The sequence below is a fragment of the Chrysochloris asiatica genome, unplaced genomic scaffold (genome assembly GCF_000296735.1).
Source record: "Chrysochloris asiatica unplaced genomic scaffold, ChrAsi1.0 scaffold00262, whole genome shotgun sequence".
NCBI lineage: Eukaryota > Metazoa > Chordata > Mammalia > Afrosoricida > Chrysochloridae > Chrysochloris > Chrysochloris asiatica.
The window spans coordinates 640,459-654,361 of record NW_006408780.1 but is presented as its reverse complement, the minus strand read 5'-3'; the positions used below and the strand labels follow the sequence as shown (position 1 = coordinate 654,361).

At 44.3% G+C, this 13,903-nt stretch overlaps 1 protein-coding gene across 1 annotated transcript in view; it reads right to left on the bottom strand.

The window, feature by feature from the left end:
- ZFYVE28 (zinc finger, FYVE domain containing 28) overlaps positions 1-13,903 on the bottom strand; it is a 177,550-nt gene that overhangs the window by 12,117 nt on the left and 151,530 nt on the right. Inside the window, exon 9 of the mRNA XM_006874122.1 lies at positions 1,929-2,083. Coding sequence (XP_006874184.1) covers positions 1,929-2,083 — 155 coding nt within the window. The remainder of the gene's footprint in view (positions 1-1,928; positions 2,084-13,903) is intronic.

Genomic DNA, 13,903 nt, shown 5'->3' with positions numbered 1-13,903 from the left:
GACATCACACATACTAACCATACACAATATAGACATCACACATAGTAGCCACACACACACACTAACCACACAGCACACACATCACACACGCTAACCACACAACACACACATCATATATACTAACCACATGACACACATAATACCAACCACACACAACACATATACTAACCATGCATAAATACGTCACACATACTAACCACACATAACACATGTCATACACACTAACCACACAGAACACCCACACTAACCACACACAGAACACACATACCAGATACATTACATGCACTAAACACACACACACACAACATAGACATCACACATACTAACCATACACAATATAGACATCACACATAGTAGCCACACACACACACACTAACCACACAGCACACACATCACACACACTAACCACACAACACACACATCATATATACTAACCACATGACACACATAATACCAACCACACACAACACATATACTAACTATGCATAACATATGTCACACATACTAACCATACATAACACATGTCATACACACTAACCACACAGAACGCCCATACTAACCACACATATCTATCACACATGCTAACCACACACATAACATATCCATCACACATACTAACCACACACACCACACACCCCAACCACACATATACAACACACACACAGACACAGATACCACTTATCACATCACACGTACCTCACACATACCTCACGCATACAGCATGTACACCCACACACCACATACACCAAACACCCTAACACAGCAATCACATACATGTACAAAGCACAAAAACACACATACACACAACTCATCACACCACACACCAAACACACACACCACGCACATACAGAATACACACCCACACACATCTACACACACACCCATCATACATACATGGCACACAGACACCTCTTATCACACCATACACACCACACATCAAACACACATATACCACACACAGCATACACACCACACATACACACATTTACACCACTTACCACACCACACGGAGTCCTGGGATGGCACTGGGGGTTATTGCGTGGAACTGCAAGTTCAGTTTGAATCACAAGGTCAGCAGTTCAAACCCACCAGTCACTCCTTGGAAACCCTATACAGAGTCGCTATGAGTTGGAACCAACTCAACAGCACTTAACAACAACAACAAATTACACCACATACACCACAAACATATAACACATACACCACACATACCACACAGACCTATACACACTACACATACCACACAATCTATACACACTACACATTTCACACATGATCATATATACACATATACAGCATACATACATACCACTTACCACAACATACATATCACACAAACACACATACAGAAACCACACATCACACACAACTAAACATGCACACCACACACCAGACACACACAGCATACACATGCCACATACACCACACATACATGTGTATAAATGCCACATCATACATACCATACACAAAATACACACACATCGTACATACCACACACCACACTCACAGCACACATGCCACACAGCAAAGGCAGGGGGACAGTCCTCTGCCCTACAGCTGGGGGGGCCTGGAGGAGAAGTTAAGCCCTTGACTCTACATCCAACCAGAACCATAGAGTCAGAGTAGAATTGCTCCGAAGGTTGGCAACGGCCGGCTTTCCGGAAGTGCTCCTTTTCTTGCCAGGCACCTCAGCTACCAGCCGAGTACATGCACTGTTTGTACCACCCAGGGGCCTTGCCTCTGCATGGGGGCACAGGAATGAAGGTGTGGAGGCCCCAGGCGGGGTCAGGCATGCGGGGGTGGGGGGCCCTCCTCATCCACTGCTGGCACCACACATGGCCTGCCCAGGTCTCAACCTTCCCCCAAAGCACAGGCAATGGCCCTTGGTGCCCAGAGCTGGCCCACCGCCTCCAGCCCCAGGGTCCCACCTGATATGCAGACGAAAAGACGATGGACAAGGTCGTGGCTGCTGTGGAAACGGGACCGGATTTTTTCTCTCGTGGCCACAGGGGCAGCGTGGGAGGCGATGGGGGAGACCTCAGGCCTGGCCTTGTCTGAGGAGCAGGAGGCTGCGGTGGAGTCACTGCCGAGAGAAGGACAAGTGTGGTGTGGGGACCCAGAGCAGCCTAGTGGTGTGGGGACCCAGAGCAGCCTAGTGAACCCTGCTGAGACACCTCAGAGGAACCTGGCCTGGGTACCTCAGCCCAAATGCCACACAGAACTCCATGTGCTCAGTCCCTGGGTACTGAGGTACCCATACCCAACTTTCTTATACGTTAACTGGATCCACAATCTTCACTCATGGAGGCAGCAGTCGAGAAATCAAATGACAGATTGCACTGGGCAAATCTGCTATAAAAGACCGCTTTAAAGTGTCAAAGAGTAAAGATATCACTTTGAGGACTAAGGTACACCTAACCCAAACCATGGTATTTTCAACTGCTTCATAGGCGTGTGGAAGCTGGACTAAAGAATTGATCCGTTTGAATTCTGGTGTTGAAGAAGAATACTGAATATACCATGGACTGCCGAAGAACCAAGAAATCAGCCGTGGAAGAAGTACAGCCAGAATACTCTTAGAAGTAGGGATGGCAAAACGCTACCTCATACTTCGGACATGTTATGAAGAGAGACCAGTCGCTAGAGAAAGACATCATGCTTAGTAAAGCAGAGGGTGAGCAAAAAAACCCGAAAGACCCTCAACGAGATGGACGGACACAGTGGTTGCAACGATGGGCTCAAACAGGACAAGGGTGAAGATGAAGTAGGACCAGGAAGAGTTGCGTTTTGTGGTGCGTTGTAGGATACCCACGAGTTGGAACAGACTAAATGGCAGTTAACAATAACCACAAGGTAAGTTCACTTAAGACTTTATCCATGAGATATCTACCTCATCCCCATCACAATGACAGGGATGGAAAACATGGAGACTACTAGGCTGTTGGTGAGGTGCTGGAGAAACAGGAACCTTCGTCCATTGCTGGTGGGTGTGTAAAATGGTGCAGTCTCTGTGGAAGACAGTTTGGTAACACCTCAAGACAGTGAACTGGAGCTATCTACCATATGATCCCTCAAACCCAAACCTAGCTAATACCCAGACATGAAGGCTAGAATGCAAACAGAAATCTGTACATCAGTGTTCACTGCAGCACTTTATACAACAGCCACAAGGTGGAAACAACCCAACTGTTCATCACCCAATAAATGGACAAACAAAAGATGGTCCAACTGTTATTGTTGTTCAGCGCCTGAGTCGGTTCCGACTCATAGAGACCCTGTATAGGGTTTCCAAAGAGTTTGAACTGTTGAGTTTGAACTGCTGACCTTGTTGTTCAAACCAATCTTGTGGTCCTGTGCTTTAACCCACAGTGCCACACCCAGACTCCTATTCAGCCTTAGAGAGAACCGATGTCCTGCTGCACGTCACAACATAGATGACCCTTGAAAATGTCATGCGGAGTGAAATTAGTCAATCCCCAAAGGATGAGTATTATCCCACTGATACAAACTCATCAAACTTACAGGTACCAAGATGGTCACCAGGGGTGGGAGGCAGGAAGGAAAGGGGGAGTTGGTAATCAGGGGGCATGGAATTTATGTTCGTGGTAGGGAAATCATTTGGAAAAGGAAAACAGTACAGTAGCACAACATGAAGAATGTAATCAGTCACCAAAGTGGACATGTAAAAACTGTTGAGTTGGCAATTGTCTGTTGTGTATATTTCGACACGCACATGTTCTCCATGTAATAGATGCATTCCACTTGGGAAGTCAGGTGGTGTGACTCGGCTCTGACCTAGTACCACTGCCCATGCCCTGTCCACCTCTTGCCATGGTGATGGCTGGTGTGGACCACTAGTGTGCTCACGTGCCTCTGTTGGCTGCTTCCTCTGACACGCCCTCCCTGTTTTGATATTGTAAAGCGGCGCATGCGTATGGTGCCATACCTCCTTGTCTAACTTTACAAGAACGGAGAAAAATCTTTATCAACATCAGTATCCTAAGGCTAATTGTCATGAGGAGAGGTCAGACTTACATGCACTCTAACATTTTTATTACTATTATTAATTTTTTTTTTTTTTTATAAATTCTGACACCAACCTTCTGTGGTACTACCTCTCTGCTGGGTTTGATCATCATTTGATCATATGTCCTTCCTGATAACATGTCTGAAGTATGAGAGTCTCTCCAACCTGGCTTCTAAGAAGCATTCTGGCTAGACTTCTGATAGATCGGTTTGCTCTTCTGGCAGTTTATGGTACTTTCAATATTCTCCTCCAACACCATTACTCAAATGCATCAACTCTTCAACAGTCTTCCTTATTCACTGTGCAACTTTCACACACACAGGAGAGTATTGGAAATACCATGGCTTAGGTCAGGCGCACCTTAGTCCTCAAACCGATTATCTTTGTTCTTGAACACTTTATAGAGCTCTTTTGCAACAGACTTACATAATGTAATACATTGTTGCATTTTTTTGATTCAAGTAAAATGAAGTCTTTGACAACTGTAATCTTTTCTCCATTTGTTGTTGTTATTAAGTGCTACCAAGTCAGTTCGAACGCAAAGTGACTCTACAGGGTTTCCAAGGAGCAGCTGGTGGGTTTGAACTGCCAACCTTGTGGTTTGTAGTTCAGTGCTAATTCTATAGTGCCACACCAGAAGTCCCTTTATTATCATGTTATTTACTGGTTCAGTTATAAAGATCTTTATTTTCTGTACATTGAGTTGTAATCCATACTGAAAGATGTGGTCTTAAATCTTCATCAGTAAGTATTTTAAGTCATCTTTGCTTTCAGGAAGGCAAGGTTGTATTATCAGCAAATTGCAGGTTGTTAATGAGTCTTCTCCAATGTTATTCTTCACGTAATCCAGTTTCTTGGATTATTTGCTCAACATACAGATAAATATGATGAAAGAATACAACCCTGGTGTAAACTTTCCTGATTTTAAGTCATTCAGTTTTCCCTTGTTCTGTTCTAACAACTGTCTCTGGGTCTATGTACAGGGGTTCCTTATAAGCACAACGAGGTGTCCTGGAATATCCATGAAATGATCCACACAGTCAAAAGTCTTTGCATAGTCAATGAAGCACAAGTGAACATTTTTCTAGTATTCTCCACTTTCAGCTACGATTCATCTGATGTCAGCAATCCCTAGTCCCATATTCATTTTTGAATCTGGTTTGAATTTCAGGTAGTTCCTTGCCAAAGTCCTGTTATAACCATTCTTTAATTATCTTCAGCAAAATTTTACTAGCATGTGGTATTGATTCTACTGTTCAATGATTTCCACATTCCATTGGGTCTCTCCTTTTGGAATGGGCACAAATAGGGATCTCTTCCAGTCAGTTGGCCAGGTCTCCCAAATTTCTTAGCACAGATGAGTGCCTCCAGTGCTGCATCAGTTTGGTGAAAGATTTCAATTTGTATTCCAATAACTCTTGAAACCTTGTTTCTTGCCAATGCCTTCAGTCCATCTTGCACTTCTTCCTTCACTATCATTGGCTCTTGATCATATGCCACCTCTTCAAATGGTTGAACATTGATTTTTTTTTTTTTTTTGGGGGGGTATAGTGACTCTGTGTATTCCTTCTATCTGCTTGTGATGCTTTCTGCATCACTGAATGTTTTGACCACTTTTGTTGTTGTTAGGGGCTGTCAAGTCAATTCCAACTCACAGTGAGTGATGCTGTATAAGGTTTCCAAAGAGCAGCATCCTTGAATATTTCAAGTCAAGGCTTGAATCTTTTCTTCAGTTCTTTAACCTTGAGAAATGCTGAGCATGTTCATCTCTTTTGGTTTTCTACCTCCATGTCTTTCATTGTAAATCTTGACTCTGTCTTCTCAAAATGCCCTTTGAAATTCTCTGTTTAGCTCGTTTACGTCCTCATTTCCTCCATTTGCTCTAGCTCCTCTATGCGGGAGAGCAAGTTTCAGAGTCGCTTCTTAGAACCACTTTGGTCTTTTCCGCTTTCTTAATGACCTTTTGCTTTTTTCCTGTATGATGTTTTCGATGTCATCCCGCAACTCTTCTAGTCGTCTGTTCTGCCATTAGTATTTAATATAACAAATCTGTTCTTGAGATGATCTCTAACTTTGAGTAAGATATATTCAAAGTCATATTTTGGCAATTGTGGACTTGCTTTAATTTTCTTCACCTTCAACCTGAATTTGCATATGAGCAAAAAAAAAAAAAAAAAATCCAGTCTGCCCCTGGCCTTGTTTAAGCTGATGATACGGAGTTTTTCCATGTCTCTCCCCAAAGATGTACTCAATTTGAGTCCTGTGTATTTCATCTGTATAGGCACCTTTCATGTTATTTACAAAAGATATTTGCAATGTATTAGTCATTGCTCCTGCAAAATTCTACCATGTATTCTCCAGCATCATTTCTGATCCGTCTTCGTTTCCAACCTTCACATTCTAATCACCATCCTTTGCATCTTTGATCAATTTCAGACTGAATAAATTGGTAGAATTCTTCAATTTCTCCATCACTGGCTTTAGTGGTTGGTGGGTAAATTTGAATAATAGTGGTATTAACTGGTCTTCCTTGCAGGTGTTTGGATATTATCTTATCACAGACAGCACTGTATTTCAAGACAGATCTTGAAATGTTGAACGCAACACCATTCCTCTTCCATTTGTCGTTTCCAGTGTAGTAAACCATATGATTGCCAGATTCAGAATGGCCAAGACTAGTCCATTTCAGGCCACTAATGCCTGGGATATAGATCGTTATGCATTCTATTTCATTTCGACAATTTCCAATTTTCCTAGATTCACTCTGTGTTCTGATTATCTATGGATGCTTTTAGCTGGTTTTTCTCATTGTGAGTTGTGCCATCAGCAAATGAAGATCCTAAAGCTTTGCTCTATTCACATCATTATGGTCCACTCTACTTTAAGGAATCAACATTTCCAGTGCCTTCCAACCTCAGCAACTCATCTTTCAGCTCTGTATCTGGTAATGTTCCGCTACTATTCATAACGTTTTCATCTTCTGACACAGTTTTGCTGCTGTTCACTAGGTTTTTCATGGGCTAACCATTCCGAAGTAGCCCGCCTCTCCTTCTTCCTAGTCTACCTTAGTCTGGAAGCTCAGATGGAAGCTATGAACTATGGGTGATTCTGCTAATATTCTAAATATCAGTGGTATAGATTCCAGCATCGCAGCAACATGCAAGCCACCGCAGTATGACACACTGCCAGCTGCACCCAGTTTTTTATGCAGAAGTCACAAAGACTACGGCTATTGTTGTTGTTGCTGTTGTTAGGTGCCATCGAGTTGATACCGACCCATAGTGACCCTAAGCACAGCAGAATGAAACACTGTCCGATCCTGGGCCAACCTCACTACTGGTGCCACGCTTGAGTCCATGAATGCTGCCATTTGGCCAATCCATCTCACTGGGGGTCTCCCTCTTTTTCTCTGTCCCTCCACTTTACCAAACATGATATCCTTCTCCAGTGACTGGTCTCTCCTGACAATATGTCCGAAGTATGAGAGACGAAGTTTGGCCATCCTGGCCTCCAAGGAGCACTCTGGCTGTACTTCTTCCAAAACGGATCTATTGGTTCTTTTGGCAGTCCATGGCACTTTTAATAGTCTCCTCCAACACCACAACTCAAAGGCATCAATTCTTCTACCATCTTGCTTATTCACTTGCAGCTTTCACATGCATATGAGGTTACTGAAAATACCATGGCTTGGGTCAGGCATACCCTAGTCCTCAAGCTGACATCTCTACTCTTCAACACTTTAAAAGGGTCTTGTACAGCAGATCTATCTAATGTTGTTAGGTCCTAATGGCTATTAGGGCCTAGTAAGTAATTCACTGCACACTGATGTCATCCACGGACTTCCTTCTATGGAAGATTCCACTTGCCTCTCTTCTACCACCTGTAGTGGGCGGAATGGTGACCCTCAATGAGATATGGTGGTGGTGGTAGTTGTGTGTCCTCCAGTTGGTTCCGACTTATAGCGACCCTGTATAGGATTGCTCAGGCTGTAAATATTTCCAGAAGCAGAAAGCCTCATCTTTCTCCTGCACATTTTTCTGCTGCTGAATTTGAACTGCTGATCTTGTCCACTACACCACCAGAGCTCCTTCCAACAAAATATATCCACATCCTAATCCCCAGCATCTATGAACTGACTGTCTTTGGAAAAAGTGTCTTTGAAGATGCAATTACATTAAGGATTCTGAGACAAAGAGAGCATCCTGGATTATCTACATAGATTCCCAATCCAGTGACAAACATCCAGTCACAAGAGACACAAAGAGAAGGTCAGGCGAAGAAGGAGGAAGAGATGAGAGTGACGTGGCCACCAGAAACTCAGAGGCAAAGAATGATTCTCCTCCAGAGCCCCCAGAGGATGTGTGTTAGGGATTAAACTGTGTCCCCCAATTAATTATGTTGAAGTCCTAACTCCTTATATCTTGAACATAACCCTGTTTGGAAATAAAGATTTTCTTTTGATATGTGAATGAGGTCACATCAGAGTAAGGTGGGTCTAAACCTAATCCCATCTGAGTGGTGTCTTATTAAAAAAGCAAAATATCCACAGAGACACACAAAGGGAGAGAGAGAGATGCAACTGAAGACAGGCACAGATGAATCTACATGCCCTGGGATGCCAAAGAGTGCTGGAAGCTACCAGAAACTGCAAGAGACCAAGAAGTGTCTTCCCTTAAGTTCTCCTGAATTCTTACTTCTAGACTCCAGAACAGACGCCCCAACGAGTCTGACTTACCCACTGGAAGCAACAACAGGGTCAGACATAACAATTGTGAGGATGGCGCCAGGACCAGGCAGTGTTTCATTCTATTATGCCTTGGGTCGTTATGACTCAGAACTGAGTGTCAGCACCTAACAACACCAACAAGCCTCCAGACTGTGAGACAAGGGGTGTTTAGATGTGCTGGCACAGTAATTACCACAGCGGGCAGGAGCATGCAGGCGAAGGTGAGGACAATGCAGGCACTTTGCTCTGAGCCCACTCAAAGGCAGCCAACAATGTCTAGCTACGTAAAAGTGAAGCAGCCCAAGACCCACAGCCCAAGGGTCCCATACCACACACAGCAGAGAAATGTCTGTGCATGTCTGCGCACACATGTAGAATCTCTGTTACAGCACTGCTGGTTCCAGCAGAAAACTGAGAACAAGTCAGAATCCATCAGGGGCCAACTGGGAAATAAACTATAATCTGATCATGCAATGAAGAGTAGACAGAAGTGGAAAGGAGATGACCACCGTCAACCCTCACCCACAAGAATGGTTTTCCCACGTCGAATGAGACACTTGAAAAGGCCACGCAGACAAGTGAGAACCACGCAGCACCGTACAATGTGCTATGTTAATACCATGAGGAAATGACATGCATGAGAATTCAGGGTGGAGGACAACCGGGTGGGGAAGGATGCTGGGACTCAAGTGGACACCTGGAGCTGGATGATGCCGCTTCTTTACAGGGCGGGGTGCACACGTGTGCACTACCATCCTATGCCCGATGTAACAAACTTTCCTTGATGTACATTCATCTTTCAACAGATACTGAGCAACAATGGGAGGTTTGGGGATGGGGCTGGCCGTGCCAGTGGACAGGATGCACTACAAGTGACCAGGAAGGAGGTACCGGCCTGCAGTTTCTACTGCTAGGACATGCCGGAGAAAAAGCCCAAATCCACTGCCCGCAAGACCATCTTCCCTCATGGCAACCCTGTGCTGGTTTTCCGAGACTGTAAATCTTTAAAGGAGCAGAAAAAGCCTTGTCATTCTCCCACAGAATGGCAGTTGGGTTTGAACCATCAGGGCTCCATACCTTATGACTCAGCAGTTCTCTACAGGTATATACTAGATAGGTCTACAAGAGAACTTAAAACACATGTTCACAGAAAAACTTGCATATGAACGGTCATAACAGCATTATTCAGAACAGCCAATGTGGAATGTGTCCAAATGTGCATCAACTAAAGAATTGATACACAAAATGCAGTCCCTACACACAATGGGACACTACTCAGCCATGGAAAGAAACGAGGTCCCAATACCTGCTACAGTAGGAAAGGACCTTGACAATGTGCTAGTGGGTGGAAGACGCTCCGCACAAGGGTCACCTATTATCCGGTTCCATTGATATGAAACATTCAGATGGGAAACCCCACAGAGACAGAGGAATGAGGCATTGCCAGGGGAATCAGGATCAGAGGAAGACTCATTAACAGACTGCAATGGGTAGATGATACAACCTTGTTTGCTATAAATGAAGAGGACTTAATTACTGATGAAAATCAAAGAGCACAGCCTTCAGTATGGATTGCACCTCAATGTAAGGAAAACAAAAATCCTCCCAAGTGGATCAGTAAATAACATCCTAATAAACAGAGAAAAGACAGAAGTTGTCCAAGACTTCATTTGCCAGGGATCCACAATCAGTACTCATGGAAGCAACAGTCAAGAAATCAAACGACATACTGCAATCGGAAAATCTGCTGCACAAGACCTCTTTAAAATGTCAGTTTGAGGACTAAGGTGCTCCTGCCTCATGGTATTTTCAGTTACCTCATATGCATGTGGAGTCCTGGTGTGGCACTGTGGATTAATGCACCAGACTGCAGAGCCATTTGAACTGCAAGGTTGGCGGTTCAAGCTCACCAACTGCTCCTCAGAAACCCTATACAGGATCTCAATGGGTCGGAATTGACTCGACAGCACTTCACAACAACAAATATATGCATGTGAAAGTTGGACAATGAATAAGGAAGACCACAGAAGAATTGATGCATTTGAATGACAGTGTTGGACAATACTGAAGGCCCCACGGACTACCAGGAGAACAAACCAATCTGTGTTGGAAGAAGTACAGCCAGAGTGCTCCTTAGAAGCCAGATGGTGAGACTGCATATTATCAGGAGAGACCAGTCCCTGGAGAAGAACATCATGCCTGGTAAAATGGAGGGTGAGTGAAAAAGAGGAAGACCCCCCATCTCCCAACGAGATGGATTGGCACAGTAGCAGCAAAATGGGCTCATGCGTACCAAGGGTGGTGAGGAAAACGCAGGACCCAGCAGTGTTTTGTTCTCTTGTGCTTACCGTCACTCTGAGTCGGAATAGATTCAACAGCATCTAACAACAAAGCGTGGGACGTGAGAGGGGAATAAGAAGTGTCTGGTCATGGGTTTCTTTCTGGGGTGTTGAAAATATTCTGGGATTAGATATTGGCTATAGTTGTACAACCTTTTAAATATACCCAAAGTCATTGCATCACACACGTAAAAAAAAAATATATATATATAAACGTTTCTTTCTTATAATCACTAAGCAAACCCAAATTTAAGCAATAGCTCACAAGGTAAATATTCATCCATAGTGGGTTGGTCCAATATATTAGGGTCACATTCATATGAAGGAAGACTTTCTCAGATAGTTAATGACACCGGACAATGTTAAAATGAAAAAGGCCGCACTTGAATACTAGAGATTTCATGCATACGTAAATGTGAGATTGGGAAATCTCCTCTCCCCAAAGCATTAATATTACATTTGTCTGAATAGAATAAACCGTTATTTCCCATAATCCCTCCTAGGATTAAGTATTACTTTTGTGATCAGAGAAAAAGGAGCCCTAGCGGAACCGATTCAACAGCACTTAGGAACAACAACAACAATAACAGTGGCCTGTTAGGCTGCTAAGCAGGAGGCTGCCAGTTCCAACACAGCAGCTCCTGGGTAGAAGAAAGATGAAGCCATCTGCTCCTATACAGATTTATAGCCTGGGAAAGCTAGAGGGCAGGTGTACGCTGTCCTACAGGGTTCCTATGTGTCAGAGTTGACGCAATAGCGGTGGATTTTCTGATCAGAACAGTAGGTGCTATTGTTAGAAAAGAGGGAAGTGTCTGAAGGCAGTAGAGGGGGCCTTGGAGCCCTGCCTGTGTCTAGAGGTTTCACTCAAGAAAGGAAGCAGAAGGCACAGGAAGTGAAATCTCAGGTGCCTTTGGCCAGAGCCACTGGGCTTCCACCTTGCAGCCCTGCCCTCTGGGTAAATTCCTCGCTGGTCCAGTGTCCCCCTGCTGGCATGAAGCTCAGCAGCAAGAAATCAGGGAGGAACCTTGATCCTGTAACATGAAGGTGAATTTCCACTGTGGCTGTCTAACTCACCAAGGGCTGCTGGCACGCACATACCACAAGGGGGTGGTTTTCAAGAACTGAAAGTTAGTTTCTCACAGCTCTGGAGGCGAGAAGTCCAAATCAGTATCTTTGTCCAAGTGGACTCCATCCTTGTCACTAGCCCTGGGCATTCCTTGGCTTATAATGGCATCTGTCTTTCCCTATTTTGTGTATAGCATCGTGGGTTAGGTGTTAGGCTGATAACCTCAAGGTCAGGTCATCAGTTCGAATCCACCAGTCACTTCCAGGAGAAAGAAGTTTTTACTTTGGAGTCCTGGTGTGGTGTGCTATAGGATAAGCACTGGACTGCTAACTGCAAAGTCTGCAGTTAGAAACCCATCAGCCACTTCTTAGAAACCCTATACAGGTGACTATGAGTTAGAACTGACTCAGCGACACTTAACAACAACAACATGACCATTTTAGGGGTCTTTCGGTAGCACCGATACTAAACGGAGAGGTTGCCAATTCAAACCCACCTTGAGGCACCTGGAAGGAAGGGGCTGCTGTCAATCTGCTTCCAGAATGAGCCTTAAGACCCCCATCAGCACAGTTCTACTCTGCACACATGGGTGGACACAAGTCACTATCAACAAACCAGCAACCAGTTTGGTTTGAGCATCTATCCTCTTCTTATAAATCTTAAGTGAACAGGTTTAGGACCCACTCAACATTTGAAGGGCTCCTTAACACATACAGGTTAAGTGAAAAAACAATTGCTGCAAAATCAAACCATCACTTGTCTGTCAGTTTGTTGTACTGTGGTGGCTTGCATACAGCTGTGATTCTGGATGCCTTGCTACAGGTATTGTAAATACCAGCAGGGTCACCATGGTGGACAGGTTCTAGAGTTCATACAAAGACAGACTAGGAAGAAGGAGAGATTCAGTACTTCCAAAGATTTAGTCATCGAAACTCTTATGAATGGCAATGGAGCACCATCAGCACCAGAATACTGAAACATGAGGAAGACCACTAGAATATTCCAGACACAGTACCGGAAGATGAGCCCCTCAGGTTGGAAGGCACTCAAAATATGAGTGCGGAAGAGCTGCCTCCACGGAGTAAAGTTGACCGTGATGACATGAGCGGAGTACAGCCTTCAGGACCTTCATTTGCTGATGGGGCACACTGAAAATGAAGAGAACCAGCTGCAAACATCAGTTAATAATCAGAACACGGAATGTACAAAGTATGAATCTAGGAAAACTGGAAACTGTCAAAAATGAAATGGCTTTTCGCAACGGGTTTGCCGCCAGAATACAGGTGTTGGTGAAAACCATCGCAAAACGTAAACCAAAATGGGAAAGGAAAAGACCCATATCAACATCATCATTATTGGACACGTCGACTCCGGCAAGTCAACCACTACTGGTCACCTGATCTACAAATGTGGTGGAATCGACAAAAGAACCATCGAAAAATTTGAGAAGGAAGCTGCTGAGATGGGGAAGGACTCCTTCAAGTATGCCTGGGTCTTGGATAAATTGAAAGCTGAACGTGAATGAGGCATCACCATTGATATCTCCCTGTGGACATTTGAGACCAGCAAGTACTATGTGACCATCATTGATGCCCCAGGACACAGAGGCTTTATCAAAAACCTGATGACAGGAACCTCACAGGCTGACTGTGCTGTCCTGATTGTTGCTGCTGGGGTTGGAGAATTTGAAGCTGGTATCTCTAAGAATGGGCAGACCCGTGAGCATGCCCTTCTGGCTTACACAC